Consider the following 25,705-nt stretch of genomic DNA (forward strand, 5'->3'; position numbering starts at 1 on the left):
GAGACACCTGATGTTAATGGCCATGGATCTAGTGGGAATAAACCCCAATTAAACAGAGTAAATAATTTTACCAATGGCCTTGGAGAGTCTAGTGGCTAAAAGTTTCACATCAGTGTTCAATAAAGATATGGGAGGACAGGAGGGGTTGGTCCTTTCCTGGATTTGGGATCACTATTATAATAGCATCTTCCACAGAGTCAGGTGGGTGCCAATCTCTGCAACTTCATGTATTGCTTTCAGGAGAGTAGGCAGTGCCTATTTTGTTAAAGAAAAACTGTAAGGGCTCATTCAAACATCCGTTCATGGCCATACACCGCCTACACAAATGTATTTATGTGGAGAGCATGGCCAGGTGTTTACATTCAGCTGTGACCGCTCGGCCTGTACAAATAAACAGTCTGAGAGACTCCACAGCTGTCTACATATCAATCGATTACCTGTGGCTAGGGATAGATGAGCAGTCCACAAGGCAAGCAGTCTACATACAGAGCTGCTCATCTGTCCAAAACTACATGTAATCGCTCCTCCATGGATAATGGCAGCCTATCATTAATTTGTTTCCTGCTGCGGCTGAAGGTAAAATCTGGCCATACCAGCCATAGAAATATGTTCTAGGTAGTGTACAGCCATGAACAGCCAATGTGAATGAGCCCTAAGACTTTGCAGCCATTTTGCTTTGATGTACCAGCAATCTACTTCAATGATTTAAACAGGTTTTTTTTTTTTTTTTTTTAACCTTTAAAACACTAGTTGCCTAGCTGTGTCTGGCTCCAACGCATTGAATCAATGACCTGAATAAGCATGAGTCTAGTGAAGACAAGAAAGCCAGAACTCCCGATTTGCATTCCATTAAGTGACTTAAAGCTGGAGTATGGCCAACAATGATTTTTGTACATTTGCACAGTAATAAGCTACTTCCAAAGTAGTGTGCCCATCTCTGGCTGCTGAAATGTTTGTCAAGGATGAATTCACACTGCTTATTAGTTAAATCGCAGAGCTTTGCCAGTTGGCTAGGGGGCAGTGTGGTGTCTGATTCAACACACCACACCATATTTTTATTTGTTTTGTACCAGCTTTGACGTGTACAATACATACACTTTATTCACGGCAATGTCAGGCAGCACAATGCCTGCCATTGCAGTGTGATTTGGGCCGTTGCGTTGAGATAAAATGGAACATGTCTGCATATCAGGGACTCTCCTGGTTCTCCTCTTACCTATCCTAACGCTCCTTCAGCGTTACCTACAATGCTGTCACCTCCCCCTTTCTGTTGGGGTCCCCCAAGGCTCTGTCCTCGGACCCCTTCTCTTCTCCATCTACACCTCCTCCCTTGGCAAACTGATACACTCCCACGGCTTCAACTACCATCTCTATGCCGATGACACACAAATTTACCTCTCCATCTCACTCTCCGCCCGCATCACCCACCTCCTAAACGACAGACTGGATGTCACTCCATTTCCTCAAGTTAAGCCTTTCCAAAACCGAGCTCCTAGTTTTCCCCCCAGCCCACGCCCCCCCCCATCACGACTAACAACGCCACCATCAATCCCACCCCACACACCAAAGTCCTAGGTGTCACCCTGGACTCAAACCTTTCCTTCCAACCTCATGTCCAATCACTATCAAATTCATGCAGGCTCCACCCCCGTAACATCTCCATGATACGTACTTTCCTCACCCCAGACACCACTAAACTCGTACACTCCCTTATTATCTCACGCCTAGACTACTGCAACTCCCTTCTCACCGGCCGACCCGAACACACACTATCCTTGCTTCAGTCTATCCTGAACTCAGCGTCTAGACTCATCCACCTCACCAACCGCTCCACTTCTGCCACCCCCCTCTGCCAATCCCTTTACTGGCTCCTGATTGCCCAATGCATTAAATTCAAATTACTAACTCTGACATACAAAGCCATTCATAATGCTGCCCCAAACTACCTCACTGACCTGATACCCAAATACCAGCCTACGCGTGCCCTTCGCTCCTCACAAGACCTCCTACTCTCTAGCTCCCTGGTCTCATCCTCCCACGCCCGACTGCAGGACTTCTCCAGGACTTCCCCCATCCTCTGGAACTCCCTACCCCAATCCATCAGACTGTCACCTACCCTCCTCACCTTCAGGCGCACCCTGAAAACCCATCTCTTCAGGGAAGCCTACCCCACCCTCACCTAACAGCCATTCTCCTCCACTCCTCCTACCACTCCATCCCCCACAGCCACTTCCTCCTGTACCTCCACCCCCTCCCTTCTAGATTGTAAGCTCGAAAGAGCAGGGCCATCGTACCCCTCATGTATTGTATGGTTACTGTTTTGTCTCATGTACTGTCTCCCCACTTTAATGTACAGCACTGAGCAAACCTTTTGGCGCTATATACACTGTACAATAATAATTTTAGTGCAGTGATAGGCTGTGTTGCAGTGTGAATGGGACACACAGGAAACCATTGTTTCCTGTGTCCCTAAAGTGACAGACATTTCATTCATGCAGTAAAATGTCTGTCACTGCATATAGTGTGAATTGGCTCTATATCTTTTACTTTATATTCAGACCACACTTCCCTGTTGGCATCACGACTTCTAGTTCTGGCTAAAGAACAAACATCGCAGGTGGTTGTTTGGTCGGGAACGCATCCATTTATAAAAAGCCCTGCATTCTCTTCACTGAATGCAAGATGTTCTGCGAAAGGAGGAGGTGCAGATGAACATCATGATCATCTTCCTCCAATCACAGAATGTCTTGCATTCAGTTAAAAGATGCCAAGGCTTTTTATGAATGGAGGAGGTACCAAACTACCTTCTGTGATATCGGCACTGCAGCTGTAACTACAAGGTTAGCTGCTGACAGTGAAGCACGGACTGAATGAAGTAAAAATATTGACAAATGCTGCAGCAGCCAGAGTTGGGGCAAGCTTCATTAGAAGAAAAAACAATGGCCCATATTTTGGAACAGCCAGACAGCTGGTTGGAGGCAACACTGATCATAAAATCTAATATTGCATCTCAGAGCTAAAGTAGGGCAGATTCATGGCAATTAAAGGATAAGTTAACATTTCTTAACATATTACATACGTATCCAGGGTGTAACATGTCACTGAACAGCCCCCACACTCCCAAGCCTCTATTGTGACAATGGGCCAGGGTTCTTCTCACCGCACCTGCTGTCACCAAAAAACCCCCCACATCATTCATTCACAGGGTTCTGTGAATGGGAGAACTATAACTACCGGCAGCCACTGCTTCTAGATCTCAATGAACTACTAGGATTGTAATGAGCACTCTAGGTAGTTCATTGATTCTTCCTGTCATTCAAACATCTGCCCACATGAGAAGACCACTACACAGACAGGACCGTGGCATAACACCCACAATCTTCTGATCGCAGGTGCAATGCTTTACAGGCTCCTAATAAAAAAAAATAAAACTCATGACTAAGGATCTTACCCTTTAGGCAGTCTACTGAAAAAGTGAGTAACATTTTCTTTGCCTAGAACGCCCCTTATAGCACAGCTTTAGTTTAGTGAACCCTGTTATAACTGAGGAAGTTGCCAAACTCCTTTCCACTGCCCACCTCACCACCTGTCCCCTCAATTACTGTGACCACCTTCCTGCTCCATCCTAAACACACTAACCCTTCAAACCTTTCCCTCCCCACTCAAACATGCACAAGCTACCCACATACTAAAACAAAAAAACCCTCACTGGACCCCCACCTCTTTGCATAACTTAACACCCATCTCCCTGCTCTTGTTTGCCTCAAAGCTTCTTGAATGCCTTATCTACAACCATATGAGTTGCTACCTCACTGACAACAACCTTCTCGATCCCCTACAGTTCAGTTTCCACCCACAACATTCCACTGAAACTGCCCTACTAAAACTCACCAAGGACCTAACTGCTAATATCAAAGGCCAGAACTCCACACTTACACCTTGCTGCTGGCTTTGACTCAGTTGACCACCCACTCCTCAAACTCCACTCCCTTGGCCTCCATGACTGCTCTTTCCTGGTTCTTCTCCCTATCTCAGCGCACTCAGTGTCACATACAACACCTGCTCCTCTTCATGTTGGGGTACCCCAAGGCTCTGTCCATGGGCTCCTTCTATTCTCTCTGTATGTTTTCTTTTGCCAGCTGATAACTTCCCATGGCTTCTAATACCACCTGTATGCTGACAACACCCAGATCCATCTCTTGAATCCTTAAATCACCTCATCAGTCTCCTCACGTATCACAAATTCACTGAGCAACATCAGTATGGATGTCGCACTATTTCCTCAAACGCAATCTTTCTAAAACTGAGCTTGAAACATTTCCTCCTCCCCAATCCCCTCCCCATTGACATCAACAGCACCACCATTGGTCCCTCCACACATGCCAGGGTGCTAGGTGTAATTCTAGAATCTGACCTCTCCTTCAACCCCCACATCCAATCACTGGCTAAATCTTGCTGCCTTAACTATTGCAACATTTCCATAAATTGCCCCTTCCTGACCAACGACACCACAAAATTTCACTCTGGTTATTTCCTGCCTTGACTACTGCAACTCCCTTCCTTAAATTTATACAGGCTATCCCCCCCTTCAGTCTATTATGAATGCTGCTGCTAGACTAATACACCGTTACTAGCTGATCTTTGACTGCTGCCTCTCTGCTCATTTCTTCACTGGCTTCCCCAAACCCGTTGTATAAAATTCCAAATACTAACCACAACATACAAGACCATCCACAACATTGCCATCAGGTACATCACCAACCTAATTTTCATCCAAATCATCCTCTTCGCTCCTCCCAAGACCTCCTTGCTCTCTAGCTCTCGTTACCACCTCCCATGCTCTTCTCTAGAGCCTCTTCCATCCTCTAGAACTCACTACCCTAGTAGGTCTGGTCAGCTCCTACCCTGTCTTACTTTAGGCGATCCTTGAAAATGCATTTATTCAGGGAAGTCTATCCCACCTCCACCTAAGAACTGAACTTTGAGTCATCTACATCAGATCATCCCCTGCAGCTATTACCTTTTGTACCACCTCCCATTTCCTTTAATTTGTAAGCTCCATGAGCAGGGCTCTCCTATTCCTTCTGTATTGAAATTGTACTGTCTCCCTTTATACTGTAAAGCAATATAGACAAACTGTCGGCGCTATATAAATCATGACTATTAACTTCAGAGCCATCTGTCAGATCTGTATTGCTTCCTGTGGGGAAATTTCTTCCACATTTTCTGTCCGATGACATTGTCAACAAGGTGTCAAGGACAGGGAATGTGGGGAAATTACCCATTGGTTTACAGACTGCAATGAAAACTGCACCATGAATCTAAGTTTGTTTCAACATTGTGTCTCCTTTGGCGAGATTTCCCTGAACAGTGTTTTGAAGATTCATGGATTACCTTTATCCCTGCAATATAAGATGCAAAATAATCATGTATGTAGATACACTCAACAAGATCTACATTTCCCATTTCAATGACTTCTTCAATTCTAGCGCATCAAGTAATTCAAAATCAGTAAACGAGACCTGTTATTTTTTAATGCTTATGGAAGTTCATTTTAATTCACATCACAGAAAATTTACATTCTTTATACACATCTGTCTTTGGAAGTGTAATATGAACATTGCAGATGGTTTTAGAACATCCTATTGGATAAACCAGTCCTAGTGACCAATAGGCTTTTGAGCGAATGCAACCCGTTGCTTTCATGACCTTATATAGACACGCGTCATATGCACAGCAATTGCTTCAGTTACCCAGTGAGAAGAAAATAGAAATTAAAAGTGCTTAACAAAAACTAAAAAATACAAATAAAAATATAAAGCAGAGTAACTGCTGTCACTGTACAAAGTAGGTTTACAAATGAAAAATCAGATAAAAAATAAATACAGACTTGGTATCAGTCTTTCTGCAAACCTATCTCTTTCCAGGTAGAAGCAATGTCCAGCCTTTGGCTACTAGAGTCTCCCGAAACATTGTCCGCAGGGAAATGTAATAACATGATGGCTGGTGCTCAGGGGGTGGCACTGCCAGTCTAATAAGGTTACATGGCATTCATGAACTCTGCAAAAGCTTGTTCCTTTCGATCCCATTATGGAATCCTTTTGTACCATCAGGACCTCTTGGAAGTCTCAGGACTCCAGGGGGAAGTCCATCTGCATTTTGTATTTTCCTTCCCAGCATTGGACTACATGCTGGGCTTTTTTCCTGTGTGACCGTCTGAGCTTGTCTTCTCCGCTGGACCCAAGGACTGCTGGAAGGAGTGATGCTGCTGTCTGAAGAATACTCTGTAGATCTTCGGGAAGTCTCTGGGCTCATGCTGTCAGCCAGGGGAGAATGCTTGACCCCTTTACGTTGCCCGCAAGGGCTACTCCAGGGGCTATTTCTTGGTGAGGCATTTGGACTCAGGTGGTTATTTGGATAAGCAGATGGGCTCAGCTTATTAGTAGACTGAATTTTTCGGCCTATCATTGGGGAGTTTGGATTACTATCGGGCTCAGATGAACTATATGCTGTGGACTCATCCCCAATATACTGAAGCTCCTCAACTCTTTTATTAAGAGACTTATTTTTGCGCAGATTCTTTGTGTCGTCATCCTTGCTCCGGTCTTTCTGAATCTTTTTCTTCGGTGGCTTCATGCCTATTAAAACCACTTTTATGCTTTCTTCGGTTTCACTTTCAGCATTTAAGGTTTCATGTGCCTTAATTGCAGCTTCAACCTCTTCAAATTCCACAATTGCACAATCCATGGTTCCAACCTGAGCATAACGGCTGCTGAATCTTTTGACATCTGATGGAAGATCTCTGCCAGGTTTCAAGATACGTATAGAGGAGATGCTACCAAAAGCTCCGAAGCTCTTCAAGAGCTGTTCCATTATCTTCTCTTGCATACCCCCATTTTCTTGCTCCTTATTCAAACACTGCAGTTCTGGGATACAGTGGAGGTCATAAACCAAAAGCATCTTGCTGGGAAGGTTTTCACTAGGAAAAACAGGGACAGGAGTTTTTCGCCTGACTTTCCGATTATCTTCATTTAGTTCAAGTATGTCTGAATATCTTAGAGCATATGCAGTTGTCCGCCAATCTCGAGTGAGATGTTTAACCTGTGAATGGAAAGAAAAAATGATCAATGTTACATTTTCAGTAGAAAACTGAGCAAAAACCAAAGTATGCCATTGTAAGTTACAAAGGCATACCATTGTGTGTAAGCATTCTCATGATGTGCACTGCTGGACAATCAGAATTCTGAAAGTGGTATTAAACTAAAAACGTATTACAGCTTACCGATGCTTAGATGTGGTGGGCTGCATTACTTTTTTTTTTAAGGCATTTTTCCATCTACCCACATTCTGGATGAAGGAGCACAGGGGGCATATTTGTATATCAGCATTGTCAGTCCATGGGGAGGGGAGTGTTTGATGCACTAGCAGATTTAAGTACACTAAAATTGAAGCCAAACCCCAGCTAATACTTTATAGGCAGTTACAGAAAACAGTTTTTCTCCTTTTGGGATAAAGGTTTTACATAAAAAAAATGAAAGCTGATCATTGTAAGCACCCCTATCAGTGCTAAATGGTTTGTCTCAGCCCTGTAACTGCGAGAGCCTGTTCTTTTGAAAAAGACTTGCTAGCTGGATCACCAGATAAAAGTAAAGGAACGAAAGCCTAAAAAAAAAAAAAAAAGGAAAAGAAAGAAATGCAGCCATCGCAGGTGTGGTACCCAAATGTATCTCCAGCGGTTTTCTGTGCGGGTGGTTGTGGGAACAGGTGCGGTCCCGCAGCACAGCAGCAATCCCCCACACATTTGTGAACTTAGCTCTAAATCCCAACTATACTTTCATTTTAAATCCGCTAAAGAAATTCCAGGTTCATCAAAACAAAAGGTGTTGAAAGCCCTACAGTTTGCTTTGTAAAACATCCAGAGTCTGATTAGAAGAATGTCTCTGTTCTCACCTTGTTCTCACCTTGGCCCCTAGAAATCATTCCTATTTACATCATAAAATACATTACCTGTGGGACTACAACTGATGTAGTAGTCAGTTGGCATGTATTCCAGGAAACCAACTCCGTGTTAATTCTCAATTATTGTCTTCATAATTGTTCTGCATGGATCTTACAATCTGAATGATTTACATAAGGTTTTAGATCAGGAGAGGTCCAAGTGTTGAGGCTACAACATGGTATAGTTCCTTAAATAAATCTTGGTTTTCTCTACAGTTTCAGTAGAGCCAATAAAACAAATGCTTCGTGTGTGCCAACCCACCAAGCACTGCATTCCAGCTCCCCCAAACACTTGCTTCCCATCAGCAGGATTCAGATTAAAAGTCGAGAGACACTGGCAAGATTACAGCTAAGGGTTATTCACCAACCAAGGGTCTGTGTGCTGGGCTACTCTATTTTGGGCTGCCAATTACTCCACCTTTCCACACTCTCCCCCACACTACACCATGCTCCTCTTGTTGGCATACTGAACTCCTTGGCCATTTCAAATTGTTATCCAATGCCAAAACATGCAGGTAAATCTAGTTCAGTTTATGGTTTCTGCTTTTCTTCTACTTCTCGTGCCCAAAACAGCTGCCACAGCCAAGCTCTAGTGGTGGGAATTGAATGCCAAACACCCAAGGCAACAAGATGGTACACCACGGGTAAAAAAAAAATAAGACCCCCCCCCCCAAAAAAAGAAAAAAAAAATGGCTTATGGACCTTGAAGTACATGAAACCAGTCTTTGAAGTATATAATCTACAGTGTAACAATGGAACACTGATTTGGTTGCTATGAGCAAATGCTTGCTTTTTTGGCTCCAGTTTTCATAAATCATCCTCTTGCATATATTATATCCTACCAGGCACACTGAGATTTCCTCCCACTCACCTATTCTCAGTCAGGAACGGAACAATTATTTCTAGTCCATTCCCCATGCTAGCTAATCCCATGGGTGGGATATTACCAATTTATTAATGAGTAGGCATTCAATTAGCCCTCAAGTCTAAACCGCCACAATGCAAGAGATGATGCAAAGAATAAAAATGCTTTTTTGACATTTCCAACCTTCTATGAAGCATAATGAATCACACTGGGGGGGAGATTTACTAAAACTGGAGAGTGCAAAATCTGGTGCAGCTCTGCACAGAAACCAACCAGCTTCCAGGTTTTGTCAAAGCTTAGCAGAACAAGCTGAAGTTTTAAGCTGATTGGCTACTGTGCAGAGCTGCACCAGATTATGAGTGCTCCAGTTTTAGTTAAAGGGTAAGGTCAACTTCTCCAACATGTTACATCCCTATTCAGGGTGTAACATGTTACTACTGAAGCTGCCCCTGCATGCCCATCCACCCCCATCTCTCCACTGATAGCAGACTGGGGGATCTTCTCCCTGTATCTGCTGCCACAATTCAAAAAAAAAAAAAAAAAAAAAAAAAAAAAAAAAAGAGGATGTGGCCATGCGGGGCTCCGCCCACCCGGCTGCATCACTCATTAACCGCATTCTGTGAATGGAAAACTAGTACTGACAGCCTTTGCGGCTGTCGGGTTGTAGTTCTCAATGAACTACCAAAGCGCTGTGGTAGTTCAATGAGGCTTCCAGTCAGTGTGTAACTGACTGGTTGTACGAGCAGACAGCTTGCACACAGAGTTTGTAAGAGCCCTGCATAGCACTCACGGCCTGCTGATCGTGGATGCAATGCTGTACAGGCTCCGAATAAATATATCATTTTTGTTTTATTAATAATTGCACTTTTTTTACCTGCAAAAAGTTTTTTTTTTTTTTTTTAAAAGGTGAACTTATCCTGTAATTTCCCCCACAATGTACTCACAGATTGGCGGTTTCATCTCCTCTAGTCATTTTTAATGTAGGAAAGAGACATTGATGGAATACACATTTTAAATACAGTGCCCTTTTCTCCACACGTGGCAATTCTGTAGGGACAGAAAAAGGGAAGGACTAGAATGTCCTATACTGCTGCACCTGCTACCTTATGACCACCATATTGTACTGGACCAGAAAAATCAGACACTGTCAATTGTGATGTAATCATGCTATTGGTAAAGTAACGTTTCAAAACCATGCAAGACCCCTTAGTGAGGCATATGATGAGCCTCGTCCGGGAAGGTGTGCTATGGGAACATTGACACTATCAATAGGGTAGCACACTAAGCCAGGAATACACTATTTTCTTCCTCAGAGAAGAAAGCATTCATACTGGTGTGCGGTCTTTGAAAACTGGTGGTAAATATTGCATTTACATCTCATACACACAGGTATAAAAAGTTATATCCTGAAATACTCCAGAGAGCAGAGCCTATTATAACAGTAATAAAGGTTGTGGCCTTGAAACATTTTACCACCACTGTGAGACTTAAGCTGGCCAGAGAAGGTTCAAATCTCAGCTGGTTCTATAGGGACCACTGGAGTTTCGAGCCATGTATAGGCAGGCTGAATGTACCCAAGTTGATCGATCAGCTTTGGTACATCCAGCCTGCCAGATTTTACATGCAATTATTGCTGGAGGCTATTATAGCCACTAACAGTAATCACTGTGTTCTCACTATGGCTGGCTTTAAGTAGCATTAAGATGTTCAGAACAACCTCAGAAGTAACAATCACAAGTGACCACCCAATAGCCAAAACGGAGTTAAGAGAACTGGTGGAGAGGACTGCTGCTCTGGCAGATGGGATAACCTGGAAGAGCGCATGTAGCAAAACGTCTCTTGTAATGTGCAAGTATGTTTTCACATTATGGCAAGAGCCCTAACTTGGGGACAGTTATTTAACCGCTTTCCTGCTGCCCTATAGCAGAAATACTGCTACAGCACGGCAGGGGAGCGCAAAATTATATATGTGTGTGTAATTTTGACTTTCCAGGTAAGGGGCGCGCATGAGCTGCATGTGCCCTACCCGTGCCGCCATTGGTGGCCTCACCTGTCTATTACTGGGTCCCGGCCGATGATTCCCCACTGGCACCCAGCAATCGCTGTGTATCAAGGATGGGAGAGAGACCTGTATGTAAACATTGCAGATCTCTGTCAGCTCCTGCACACTGCTTTGTACTGCTCTGAATGGCACACACACAGCACACTGTAAAACCGCACACAGTTAACCCTTTGATCGTCCCAGATGCTAACCTCTTCCTGCCCAGTGCCATTAGTACAGTGTCAGTGCTTTTTATTAGCACTGATCACTGTATTGGTGTCACTGACAGTCAGTTCCCGCCCAGTGTCAGAATGCCGTCGCAGTCCCGCTATAAGTCATTGATCGCTGCCATTACTAGTATATAACAAAAAAAAAAATTCCAGTATCTATACCGCCATTTATAGATGCTATAACTTTCACATAAACCAATTTACACATATTGGGATTTTTTTTAGCAAATATGTAGCAGTAAACATTGTGGCCTAAATTTATGCTGAAATTTGAATTTTTTTTTTAATTTCTTTTACTGGACATGTGTATTATCAAAAAGTCAAAAATATTGTTTTTCTCAAAACGGTCTTTTTATAGCGCAAAAAATTTAAACCGCAGAGGTGATCAAATACCACTGAAAGAAAGCTTTTTGTGGGGAAAAAAAAGAACCAAATTTAATTTGGGTGCAGCGTTGCATGACCGCGCAATTTTCAGTTAAAATAATGCAGTGCAAAAAATGGCCTGGTCAGGAAGGGATGTAAATCCTCTGGAGGGCAAGTGGTTAAAGTAGAATGCAGGCAATTTGCCTCCCATCTGACATCCCTTCAAAAATCAAAGGAGATGGGCAAAAAAAACTGGCTGCCAAGCATTAGCTGCCTCCAATCAGATGCAGCCACTATTCAGGTATTTTGACAGATGGTGGGGCTGGCTGTCAAAATAAAATAGCTGCAGTGAGAGATTCATCCCTATGCACTATGTAACATGGATGGAGGAATCTAAGATTTTCTTACTTTAGCCTTTGTATGGCCAGAATAATAATATCTACAAAAAGGAGGAAAAGACAGAAGATGAATTCAATGTATTTCTATGCCATAAATCCAATCGGCTGGCTGAGGCAGGAAATTTCCTTATATGGACTGCTTTTTTGTGTTTTCTTTACTTTTTCATGTTAAGTACTAAAAATAAAAATCATAAAAGAATCTTCCGCATCTGAACATTTTTTTTCTTTTAATCATAGTTAATTGCTCTACACAGTGAATACTACTGCTAGGTCTCATGTTACTATTGTCCTGTAGTGACACGCGGGCTGCAGGACGGATTGAGCACATGACACCAGGCATCCAACACATCCGAGTCATATCCTTAAAAAGCGCAGTAAAACTGACCACACACATTAGGCAGGGCTGAATACAAAAAAATTCCTTGATTCCCCTCTACACGTTAAACCCCATGCATGCAGGAAATCTGCAGTGACTGCTCCAGCCGTCAGAATACCTGAACTGACTAGATGCAGGGACTGTTAAGCCAAGAATTTTCTGCCTGGCACCTTTGACCAAAGTTGACAGCTGAGCCGTGTAGTACCAACAAGGCAACTCACAACATTCGAACATTCAGCCGAAATTTGATCTTCATAAGGCCAGCTTAAGTAAGTTTAAAAATAAGTGACAGTCACCTTAAATAAATATATTAAAAATTAATGTGACAAAACATACGCATTAAAAACAAATTATTTCCTGGAAAAAGATGGATTACATTGTCCGCTTGATTACATTGTCAACTTTTGTCAATGTCTCTTTAGAGAAGAAAAACCTTTATTAGTGAAAAATCTTACAAACCTTTTTGAATGAGGTAAGCAATTTAACACTGACAAATCCCATTTTGTTTCTTCTGACATGTTTCAGCAGAAAAGCATCTTTCTCCAGGTTCTCGTCAGAGAGGTAGTACTCAATCTGTACAACAAGTTTCTGGATGAGCTCTGGGTCCGGAGGCTTCCAGTCTTGGTCAAGTTCATCTCCGTCATTCTCTCCCCCACTTGTGGCAGCTCCACTAAAACACAGAAAATTGAGTATTAATGATGCTGAAAAAAATCCCACTGTGTACAAGCCATATCTAGCAGCCAGACCTTTATAATTAAGGCTTTATCCTAACATTAATACATGGGATGACAAAAAAACGTTTAAAAGCTAGTCTAATGAAAACTCCTTGAAGAAACAGAAGAGCGATGGAAGATAAAAGACCAAGTGGCCCATTGAGTCTGCAAATTTTTTATTTATTTTTTTTGGTTAATTTTTTTGTCTCATCATACATCTATGTTTGTCCTAAGCACGTTTGAACTCACTTACTGTTCGACTCCGATATGCTGGTTGTACCTAAATCGATCCATCAGCCCATAGACTGAATCTTGGCTGGTTCAGCAGGGATTTGATCCATCTATGGCCAGCTTTAATGAGGTCTAACTTGTGTGTCAGCAATAGCAAGCTCAGTTCCCAAAGACCCATTTAAGCAGGCCAAAGCAAGGATTTCCACCAATATCATTTTTCTGGGCATGCTCCTAAGTGATTAGCTGACTCCACAGCTGCTCGTATCTCTACAGAGAGTCTACACACCAAGACTCTCAGTGCAAGGATCATCTCATAACAGGAAATGGAATCACATTAAAAATTGTAGGACTTCAGCTATGGTTTTGTCCTTGGAAATGCAAATATAGGTGTTATTTCATACAAAGCACACTTGAATTTGGTTTTCAGAAAAATATGTAGAGAACTTCTGCCAATGTTGTGAATATGATATCTGCCTGGCTGTCTCTGGCTTTGTTGCTGACCTGGAACAAGCTGGCTTTTCAGTGAAGCAAGAACTTCTGATTGATCTATTCTAGGTTGGCAATTCATAATGTACTGAAATTATTAGATCAGTCAAGGACAGCCAAGAAACTGGCATTTTTTTTTTTAGAAGGCAATGACTGTCAGTACACAATTCCTTTAATATATTTTGTCAGCATTTTCCCAGTTTCTATACTGCCTCTAGTTACATTTGGTAATCATTTCCTGCGGTAAACTGCTAAGAAAGCATTGTTCTAAAGGGACTTGCTCGTAATAGCTTCTTGCAGCAACTGCCACCCATCATAATGTACAAAACTGTACAGGATTTGCTTTGCATTTTAAATGCACGTCTTTAAAAATAACTTGCGTGCCAATACAATATAACGTAATTATTCCTGAGACTTTACTGTAAGTTAAATTGTGTTTAAAACCAGAGACTTCCAGAAACATCTTCTAAGGGTCCAGTGATGTGTGGTGGTAGCTTTCAAGATGACGGCCTTATGACAGAGTCCAAAGCAATCTGCTAAGGCTAGTGTGGATGGCATCACTGCTTCAAGTGTATTGGAAATTCAGTAACCCTTTCAGCATGGATGTGCACTCGTGACAACAAGGCTGTGATTATTGGATCAATGGGCAGTGCAAGAGCAGCTGGGATGTATATAGATTAGTAAATTAAATTGCTTACAGTAACTGAAGTGGCTGTTAAGAGCTACTGTACTTGATCACTGCTTTTTCCAGTGCCATATTACATCAATCCATAAAGCAGCCCATAGATTATGCAATTTTCTTTCCATCCACCATGGGTGGATGGAAAGAAAATGGCTTGATTACCCCAGCACTATTGTGTTCTGCCGGCTGAGCATAATGATCACTGTTCGCGGCTATAGCCACCAGCAGTGATTGCATGAAAAAAATGCATCACTCAACTCAGTACAACCAGCCTGCCCGTATATGGATCGAATCTCAGTCCCTGCTGAACCAGCCGAGATTTGATCAATCTATAGCTGGCTTAAAACTAGTATACAATTTAAATCAAAGATAAAGTGGAGATATTTGTAACGTGCACAAACTAATTATGTACACAAAGTATCCCAATTTTTAATTTTCACATATAAAAAAAAAACAAAAAAAAAAAAACATACATCTATTATGTCCCATTTTCCCATTTTAAGACACCTGTATACAACCTCAGTGTTACAAGTCAAGTTAACAGATTATCTAGCATAGGATTATTTACATCCAATACATTTCTTGGAACAAGGCCACATTTTCAAGGATATATATTCAGTATAAACAGATAATCCTATGGAATGGAGCATAAATAAGTTATTAGCATGTCCCTCAATATTGGCAAAATGTGTGAAGGTTACTTCTCTCCCCACTTCCCAAACAGGGCACATATGGACAGAGAATCCGTCCCCCACATGAGAAACTTAAAAAGTACTGTCCAAGTTCTTTTGGCAGTGCCTCTCCTGTAGATCACAGGAGCACAGTTCATTCTGCACTCCTGTGACCCGTTATCAGCTGACAGCACGCTAAGGCCCGCTGTCGGCTGACGTCACTCAGTCGGTCCAGGCTGGGGAAAAATCCTGACTCTAAAGTCGGGATCCATCCTACAGTCTGAGGCGGTACCTCGCTAAGAGCCTGAGCCTGCCTCTCTTCCCCTCCACAGGCAGGTGCTCCAGTGAGCGCTGGTAAGGGGGGGTAGGGTGGGAGCAAAGCAGACAGCAGTGACTGACAGCCAGCAGCTGCGAGAACTCAGCGATCAGTGGTCATGTGATCGCAGAATTCTCACCCTTACAGCCGGCGGGGGGGGGGGGGGTTCTGATGGCTGCATCGGATCCACCTAGGCAAGTATGATTTTTTTTAAAGCAGTCCAACACTTCTCTTTTAAGCTAACTATAGAGGATTTGAATCTTGTCCGGTTCAGCAGAGACCTGCCCAAATTCGGACCATCTATGGCAGGGGTGGGCAAACTGCGGCTCTCCAGCTGTGGTGGAACTACATTTCCCATGAGGCATTGCAACATTACAAAACTGACAGTTACAGCTATGACTTGCAGAGGCACGATGGAACTTGTAGTCCTGCAACAGCTGGAGAGCCGCAGTTTGCCCACCCCTGATCTATGGGCAGGCTGATTGTACCCAAATCGATTGCCTATAACCAGCATGTCGGACTTCTAGCATGCGATTATTGCCAGTGGCTAAAACCAGTAGAAATAATCACCATGTTCTCCTGAAAGGGATGGCTCCCCGCCAAGGGAATTGACAGACAGCTTTCCAAGACGCTGAAAATAAATATCGCATTTATCACATTTCAATCTTCTATCTCAGCAAAATACAAGAAGCAATCAAATGCCCATACATTTGAAAGCTATGAATAATAAAATCCTGGCCTCGGTTTCATTCTATATATTGTTCATAGACACAGATATATATATATATATACACACACACACATTATATATATATATATATATATATACACACATATATACACACACCACGCATTCTTCAGTGTTTTTACAGTTAAACTCCTCTAGGCACCCACTAGTCCTGTTTTTTTTTTCCCCAACCAAAAAACAACACCCCTGCCAAAAAATGCTGCTCTATGTGCGCATGGACACATAGGATACTATGCTGGGGAGTTTACTGGCTGCAGAAAAAAAACAAAAAAAATAAAAAACGCAAAAAGCCAAAACATCCGCTGTAGAAACGTCCAGTGTACATGAGGACTAAAATGTAGCACTTAGGAACCAAGAATAGAGCAAACCACATAAAATGTGTCCACACTTCACTATACAATAAATAATGAATAGTCATATACATATAATAAAATAAAATGCATGTATAATTCATTTGCGTATTGAGTAAGCCTTCACTCCAATTACTTACAGATGGTATATATGATATATACATTAAGGTAAAAATATTCGAGCTCACCCCCAGGACTGCAGGAATGGAATGTGCAGAAAGGACTTTTATATTTTGTAAAGCAGAATGTGCATCTCCAAATAATAGCTGTAATTTATCAAAGTCCTGAAGAAGCAGAAATGTCTGCTCTGAAAAAAAAGTTATAGTTTGTAAGGCTGAATAAAAACACCACTCCATCCAGTTCAACCTGAGAATGTGCGGGGTGTCCAACTACTGTTTTCCCATATCCCTGTACGTTGTGTTCATCAAGAAACACATTAAGATTTTTGAATTTATCTACACAATCTGCTGACACCAACTGTGGAAGGGAGTTCCACATCCTCACTGCTCTAACAGTAACATTGAATATTTGGAAATCCTAACACGCTTAGAAATAATCTCTCACCACACCCTCAGATGACATTGTAATGACTGATGTCAACACGCTGATCGGAAGTGACTTGGACCGGGAGGACTATGTGTTGAGACACGTGAGCTAGTTCCCACACACTACGGCGACGTGCTGATGACACTACAATTAGCAATTTGACAAGCACGGATTTTTTTTTTATTTTGTATTTTATTGGGAATTGGAGTTAAAGCATTTTAAATGGATTTACACTATGTGGGCTATTTTTTTCCTTTGAGCTCAAGTGGGCATTTCAACCTTTGCTGGCATCCACACCCTCATGAGGAGCTTCTGATTCGGAGGCATTACCCTGAGCCAGTTTTCCCAATCAGTAAAATGAGAGGCAAAAGGAGTTGAGTGTTGAACCGTAAGGGGAGTGGATGTCACTGTTCACACTGTAGCGAAGTAGATTTGGAGAATAAGTACTGGGGAATTTGAATGCATTAAGAAGTCTTATGATTGAAAAGATATTTTATTGGATTTATTTTGAACTGATTGTCATTTTCACTTATCACGGGTGATCTATAGCATCAATTGCTTTAGTTGAAAGCGCTGCCTGGAGAACATTTTTGTTCTTTTTATTTTAAGAAAGATTGAACTGTTTCTCATCTGTCATTGTGTGGTTGTGTGTATTCTTTAGGAGGCCTAAGGTGAAAAAGTTTCCTCCCAATGCTAGAGTCACTTTTCAAGTTTTTGTATATTGAGATCATATCCCCTTCTCAAGCGTCTTCTCCAGGGAGGATAAGTTTAATGTTTGTAGTCATTCCTCACAAGTGAGGTCCTACAGTCCCCTTATTAGCTTTGTTGCCCTTCTCTGGACTCCAGTTCCAGCACTTCCTTACGGAGGACTGGTAACCAGAACTGGACGGCATACCCCAGATTTGGCCTAACCAGTGTTTGTAAATTGGTAGAATTATGGTTTCATCTCTTGGGTAAATACCCTCTTTAGGCCTTATGTACATTGAACGCCTGTCAGGACAAAAGCAGCATCAAAAACATGCTTAAGGCCTGGTTTGCATCTATGCAGTTTGATTTTAATCCGTTTCTGCAGTGCGCTTTTGCACATGCTTTTTTTTACGTGTTTGTCACTTTTATGCATTTAAAAAAAAAAAAAAAGAAAAAAAGGGAGATGCTTGTTGAGCAGATTTTTTAAAAATGCATCAACTGAAAATTTGAGCGGTTATGCAATGCTGTACATAAATGAAATTTATGTCCTTTTTTCCCCACAAATAGAGTGCTTTTTCTGTTTTTCGTGCTATAAACAAAAAAAAAAAAAACACTGACAATTTTGACCCCCCCCCCAATATTTTTACTTTTTGCTATAAAAACATGTCCAGTAAAAAATAAAATATCTTCATAAATTTAGGCCAACATTTATTCTGCTACATCTTTGCTAAAAAAAAAAAATCCCAATATGTGTAAAATATAGCTTCTGCAAATGGTGGTATATATTGGAATTTCTATTTATTTTTTTAATACTAGTAACGGTGGCGATCAGCTGCTTATAGCAGGACTGCGGAGGGCATTCTGACACTGGGGGGAACAAACTGCCACTGACATCCCAATGACACTAATACAGTGATCAGTGCTAATAAAATGCACTGACTGTACTAAAGACACTGGGCAGAAAGGGGTTAACATCTGGGGGGATCAAAGGGTTAACTGTGCTGCTTTACGGTGTATGCTTTACTAGGGAAGCATGCTGCTGTGTATTTCTCTGCTGTGCAGGGAAATACACAGCAGCATGTTACTGCTGGCAGGAGAGAGACCCGTATTTACACACAGGTTTCTCCTGTCACGGTTTCTCGGCGGGTAATCTCTGGCCGGGACCTGATGATTGACATCTGTAGCTGCCAATGGTGGAGCAGGTAGGGCGATGCGAGCGTGCGCCTATTATAAATATATATATATATATATATATATATATATATACATACATATCTACACATACACACCACACACAAGATTTTGCGCAGCCTGGCCACCCTGTAGCAGTATTTCTGCTATAGGGCAGAGGGCAACTGGTTAAAAAAAAATACAGCGGTTAAAAAAACAGAAATGGAAACCATGTTGAATGGACTGTAGTGTATTTCTGCAAAAAGCACTAAAAATGCATAGGTGTGAACCAGGCCTAAAGTCACAGTTCTGTAAACACTTTTAGGCGTGTCAAGAATTTGGGTGTTCATTTCATTGGCCAGAATAATAATACTGTATTCTGGACACTAAAATTAATAAACTCTAAACATACCCAAAGGCGCGCTAAGATGCGTTAGGCAGCCTAGGTGTGTTTTTCACGCTGCTTTTCTTCTGCCAGAAAAATATTTAGGCATGTCAATCATTTTTTTTTGCCAAAACGTTGCTGCTCTTGAACATGCTTGGCAGGTTTTTCATGCATCTAAGCGTCCCTGCCTGTAAACATGTGTGCATGGACACAGGCTAACAGAGGGGAATTTGGAGGCAGAAAAAAAAAAAAAAAAAAAAAAAAGTGAAACGCTCTTAAAAAGTAGCGTTTAACACCCAAAAGGCCTTAATGCATGACACAGATTTAAAAAGTTTGTATGTTAAATATGGTATTTTCCACAGTTGATTAGAACGCATGGAGTTTGCATATGTATACCACTAATGAAGGCTTTTTATGGTCTACAATTGTATGCGTTTTGCCAATAATATTTTTGATAATTTTATAGAATAGTTTTTCAATGCTACATTTAGAGTGTTTTTACTCTTTTCTATATTGCTGGACTAACAATGGGATGGTAGCATGTGAAATGTGGGTCTAATGCTTAGATTAGTATCGCACTCCTCTTGTTCTATAGTATTTTTATATACTTTAACAGTATGGGCAGACACATCATTAGCACAATCCTTGTTATGACTTGTCAGCTGCAAGGATTCGGTACTGAGCACATTTAGCACATTCCATGAAAACACTGTGTACTTCAATTTCTCGGAAGCCTTTTGGAAATACTGCTAAAGCTTGGGCAACATCACACGGAGAAAATCCCGCACTGAGCTGTGAGCTAGAATGCTGTTCATCTGCTGAAATGAGAAATTAGGACTATTGTTCCAAGACAAGTCAATGGTATAAACTGGCCTGGTGCATTAAAAGTACTCAGGAGAAATATATATGAGCTGTCTTCGCCAACTTGTTTCGAACGATAGAAGCTCCGGGGTTGTCATTATCCTCGTTTCTTTATTCATGTAGTTCCAGGGGTCTCCAAACTTTTGAAACAAAGACAGTTTTACTGCTCTTCAAAGTGTAGGGGGGCTGGACTATATCCAATTGGAGTAAAAAATTACATCATTGGTGTCATTGGGAGGAACCGTGCCCCCCCCATCCCTGGTGTCGGTAGGAGGAACTGTGCCCCCCCATCCCTGGTGTCGGGAGGAACCGTGCCCCCCCCATCCCTGGTGTCGGTGGGAGGAACCGTGCCCCCCCCATCCCTGGTGTCGGTGGGAGGAACCGTGCCCCCCCCATCCCTGGTGTCGGTGGGAGGAACCGTGCCCCCCCCATCCCTGGTGTCGGTGGGAGGAACCGTGCCCCCCCCCATCCCTGGTGTCGGTGGGAGGAACCGTGCCCCCCCATCCCTGGTGTCGGTGGGAGGAACCGTGCCCCCCCCCACCCCTGGTGTCGGTGGGAGGAACCGTGCCCCCCCATCCCTGCTGTCAGTGGGAGGAACCGTGCCCCCCCCATCCCTGCTGTCAGTGGGAGGAACCGTGCCCCCCCCATCCCTGGTGTCAGTGTGAGGAACCGTGCCCCCCCCATCCCTGGTGTCAGTGGGAGGAACCGTGCCCCCCCCATCCCTGGTGTCAGTGGGAGGAACCGTGCCCCCCCCCATCCCTGGTGTCAGTGGGAGGAACCGTGCCCCCCCCATCCCTGGTGTCAGTGGGAGGAACCGTGCCCCCCCCCATCCCTGGTGTCAGTGGGAGGAACCGTGCCCCCCCCCATCCCTGGTGTCAGTGGGAGGAACTGTGCCCCCCATCCCTGGTGTCAGTGGGAGGAACCGTGCCCCATCATTGGAGTCAGTGGAAGGAATAGTGTCCCAAGGGCCAGATAATGGCATGCAAAGGGCCACATCCAGCAGCAGTTTGGAGACCCCTGATCTAGTCACTGACTCTTTATAAGTATACTCTACAAGCAGGGCCCCCCCTATTCCTTCTGTTCTGAAATGTATTGTAATTGTACTGCCTCCCTTTATATTGTAAAGCGCTGAGCAAACTGTCGGCGCTGTATAAATCCTGTATAATAGTACACTGTACATCAGGTCCCCATGAATGCATTGAAATAAAAGGCTACATTCACAATGCAGTTGAGCCACGGACAGTTTGCGGTGTTCAGAGGTGACTAAACACTGCCTCTGGATGCAACAGTCTGTGCTTACTGGCCTCCAATAAATTGGCAGATTAGCTGCGATGAACTCTGCAGAAAAGCAGATGGACGCACACTGCCTCGTCCAGGGTCAGGGCCTCTATTCAGAAAAGTGGTCACATGCAAACAGCATTAGCGCCTACAAATGATTTGTACAGAGCACAAATCTGACATCTGCGGCTGTTTGCACACAGCATGTGATTACAACTGTCCACAAGAATCTACCGATATTCTTTCTTATATTATTACACTAAACATAATGACTTATAAACATTTACTATGGGCCCTAAAATACCCTGAAAGCAGTGCTAAACCCAAAACTAAACAGGTGATATATTGCAGCTTACCAATCATTAGATGTGGTGTCTGCATTAGTTCTCTTTTTTTAGGCTTTCCCCCCCCCCCTCTATTTTCACCTGGTGACCTGGCCAATAACAAACCACCTGTATTAGAGTGCCCCCCACTCTGGAAGAATGAGCACATAGGGCACATTTGGACAGTAGCATTGTTAATATGAGTGAGGGGAGTGTTAGATGCACTGGCAGATTTCAATACACTAACGCCAAACTCCAGCTAATATTTTATAAGCACTTACAGAATTTTTTTTTTTTTTTTTAGAACAAAGGTTTTACATAAAAACGGATCATTGTAAGCAACCGTGCCAGTAGTAAATGTAATTACTGCAGCTACAGAAAAGCTTGTTCTCTTGATAACAGACTTACTGGGCAGATCAGGTGAAAATAAATCCTAAAAAAGAAAATACAGCCATCACATCAAAGAGTTGGTAAGCTGCAATATTGTAAAGGTTTGCTTTTGGGTTTAATACTGCTTGAAAGCATTGAGACTGACTAGTAATGTACACAGACAGCTGATTTCTGCAGAATCAGTAGATGATTATTGTGCCTATAGCCACTAACTGACCCCCACAAACATTCTCGGATTGATCTTCAGGTCCACCATGATCATCTACACTGGACTATTCTGTCAATCTCTATTGTTTCTCCTGAAATATATATCTGGTGACTAGTCTGTCAGACTTGGCCATTCCCTGCCCTGGGACTCGTATGCCACATATCAAGGATTCATAGCATAAAATCCAAGAGAACTGCTCAATCCTTATATCCCAATCGGACTGTGGGGCTCCGGAGCCCAATTCCAAGCATCTGCTTATTTCCAATAGGATATTAATAATAGTCTGCATCACGGAAGGTTCTAATAAAAAAAATTATACAAAAAAACGCACATTTTATTGATTACATTAAGGCTAAAAACCTATAATCAAAATGTATGACTTTTATTGGACCCTTCCATGATGCGGGCTGTCCATTGCTAACAGATCAAGGATTACCTGCTTCCATCAGTGCCTAGTCACACAGATGTTCTGCTTTGTATTTAGATTGCATCTCTCTCAACCTAGGTTCACAGCTAGGCTTATTCCGCAGCATTTTGCAGAAACGCAGCATGTCCTATGGGACATGTTCACATCTCCACGTTTTCACCCGGTGAGTTGTTTGGAAAGGGTCAGGGAATTTGACTGAAAAAAGCTGCATTTTTAGTTCTATAGACTTCAAGGGAAACACTGCAGAAAAGCATGTAGTGCGTTTTTGCTACGTTTATGTGTTTTAAATAATATCTAGCGGCAAGAAAAAAAAAAAAAAGGCAATGCAGAAACAGGCCAAGCGCAACCTACATAGGTGTGAACTTAGCCTAGGCCTCCTGCACACAGAACGTTTTCCTCCCCTGGAGCAAAGGAGTCTGAAAAGCTTAAAAATGCACCCAAAGCCACATTTTGCATATGCTTTTGGTATTAATGCATCCTATTGGCCAGAATATGCATTAATAATGCATTTATTAGAACGCATTAACATGTCTAAAAGCATCTAATGTAAATGTGCGTTTGATATTTTTTCCAAACGCTCTTCTTCTGAACGTGCAAGCGATGGGTTTTTTTTTTCTGCTGCCTCAACTCCTGTAAACGCCTATTTGTGAACGGACAGATAGGCTAACATGGAGGGATGTTTAGAAGCAGGACAAAAAAAATAAAAAATAAATAAAACGCTCCTAAAAGCAGCATTTTTGACAGCCTGTGTGAATGAGTTCTTACAGCTCACCACACACACCTTACAATCTGATTGTACCATTTCCTTTAGATTTACCAACAAGTACAGAGTATACCAAGATTGTACCGTGTATGGTGAGCCTTTTAATCAGCTATAGTACCTATGTAAATAAAGTATCAACAATTAAATAGAAGAGCAGGCAAGTTACATTGCTGGGTATACATAACTAGTATGTGCATGCTAAGCTCTAGGTGCTGACAGGTCAGTGTAACAAATGTCTTCTCGGGTAATTACAGAATCATACAAGGACCTGAATACCTGGCCCCACCTCCTCCATTACTGGTTATAAAGTGACATTTAAAGCACAGCAGGAACTGCCTTTCACATATGCAGGAGTAGGAAAGTGAAAACATAGGTTATACCCTTCACAGCCTTTCAATTCTAGCATATAAAATGATGGTTGAAGAACAGCCAGTGCTGGAAACCGATGAGTGCATTAAAAAAAAGTTGGAAATACCTCGCCTTGTCATTCCTGATGAAGTCTTCGTCACTGCTGCTTCCACATTCTATGTGTTTACTTTTCTGATAAACACCATCAGATGGCCCAGTAGTTATTAAAACCTGACCTAAATGATCTCCAAGTCCATAGCACTCAATCCCTGGAAAAGATGTAAAGCCTAGGTCAACCTCAAGAGGGCTTCCTGCTCCCGTAGCAGGACCTAATTTGCACCATTCCACAGGCGCACATACCATTTCACCACAAGGTTCTATCGGAAGCCACATATCTGATTCAGTGGATGAACTAAAGTCCACCATGGTAGAGGCCACTGAATCATCCAAATAACCATAAAAACTGGTCAGCTCTTCATCAGTCTGGCATTCACCTGCTACAAAGGAAAGTTCTGTTACAGGTTCAAAAACAGTAAAGTCGTCTTCAAAGACTAAACCTATATCTATTTCTGAACACATTTCAGGTCCCAACAGAACATCAGGGTCAGCTTCAAATTCCGTGGGACAATTTATTCCCACAGTATCAGACTCTTGCTCTTTGCATGAGGCCTCCAAAGAACTTTCACCTATATCTTCCTTCAACTCAAGGGAAATCTTCAGTTCCTCTCTACCTTCCGAAATCTCTTCTATGGAGTCTAGTCTAGGATCAGAGGGTGTAAATCCCACCTCAGGATTGGAAGAGTTATCTGGCTGCTGTACAGCATTCATTTGGTCAAAACACTTTGGAAACCCTAAACTTTTTTGGAACATCTGCAGCAAATATGTAGAGCCAAGGTGCCCAGCTGCCCAAAGCCAAACCCTGAATCCCCAGGGGACAGACAATGGCCCAGCCTGAGGCCTACACTTAGCTTCTGATCCACCTGCAATGTTATCCACTTGCCCAGCACTGCACAGAGATCTTTTCTTCTTTGCACACAGACATCCAAACCATTTTCCCTCACTCCTAAACACAGGACATAATAACTCCTGAAAAGGGGAAGGGAGAAGAAGTAGGAAGCAGTGGATGAATGTGTTCATTGAGTGAGCCATCTTCAGTAGGGCCCTGTTATAAACCCACATCTAGGCCTGACCGTGCCAAAGGGCTCAGCCCTTTCCACCTACTGCCTTATATAAGTTACATTGTTTAACCCCTTACTGAAGTACTCTTTTGCTCTGGAGGCTTCAGAATTCCTAAGCCTAATAAATGTGATGTCTTGTTTAACCACAGATGACTATCCCTGAGTCCCTGATTAGCTCAGTTGCATTGTGTCCCGGTAATTACAAGAACTGGGGATATTTGCATGGTACAGAAAAAGGTTCTAGGCCTATAAAAATGTAGTATAGGTCATCTTTTAATGATTGTTCATGTTTCATTAAATATAGATTGGAAATTATATTAGAGCTTCTTTATAAAAGTCTTAGAAAACATTTCCATGTATTCATTACGGTATTGTGTGTTTACGACAATGTATGAATCGCAGTGCAGTGCTATAAATTCTGAATGGCACCCCAGTGTACTAATACAGCAGCGGGCAATGTGCCCGCATTGCAGTGCTCAACAGTAAATGTCATGTGTTGTGGCGCACTGCGTTAAAAAAGGGTCATGCCTGTTTTTTGTGTGTAGAGATATACAGCCAGCCTATTCAAAATGAATGGGCTGCCTTACTGCATTGTGCTTTAAAACACGCGTGTTAGTGCTACGTGTTGTATGACAGGGCCTTTAGGGAAGACTTCCTACTGACAGTCTGCGTT

General features: G+C 42.5%; 1 protein-coding gene across 1 annotated transcript; it reads right to left on the reverse strand.

The window, feature by feature from the left end:
- Window positions 1–5,525: 5,525 nt before the first annotated feature.
- LOC149447594 (la-related protein 6-like) lies at window positions 5,526–25,003 on the reverse strand. The gene is made up of 3 exons (XM_089652470.1): window positions 23,982–25,003; window positions 12,731–12,941; window positions 5,526–7,101 (listed from the first exon to the last, which is right to left on the reverse strand). Exons 1-3 carry the CDS (start codon window positions 25,001–25,003, stop codon window positions 6,052–6,054), a joined length of 2,283 nt encoding a protein of 760 aa, XP_089508596.1. The 3' UTR covers window positions 5,526–6,051.
- Window positions 25,004–25,705: the final 702 nt, after the last annotated feature.

The sequence above is a fragment of the Staurois parvus genome, unplaced genomic scaffold (genome assembly GCF_062004578.1).
Source record: "Staurois parvus isolate SC_StPar_1 unplaced genomic scaffold, SC_StPar_1.0 ptg000682l, whole genome shotgun sequence".
In the NCBI taxonomy this organism is placed as follows: Eukaryota; Metazoa; Chordata; class Amphibia; order Anura; family Ranidae; genus Staurois; species Staurois parvus.

Excerpts from the sequence above, each read along its gene's own strand:
- LOC149447594 (XM_089652470.1), bottom strand. The coding sequence starts at position 25,003 with ATGGCTCACTCAATGAACACATTCATCCACTGCTTCCTACTTCTTCTC. Across the intron at positions 12,942-23,981 it reads ATCAGGAATGACAAGGCGAG|TGGAGCTGCCACAAGTGGGG; the intron begins GTATTTCCAACT and ends TCTGTGTTTTAG. Across the intron at positions 7,102-12,730 it reads TGCTTACCTCATTCAAAAAG|GTTAAACATCTCACTCGAGA; the intron begins GTTTGTAAGATT and ends TTCCATTCACAG.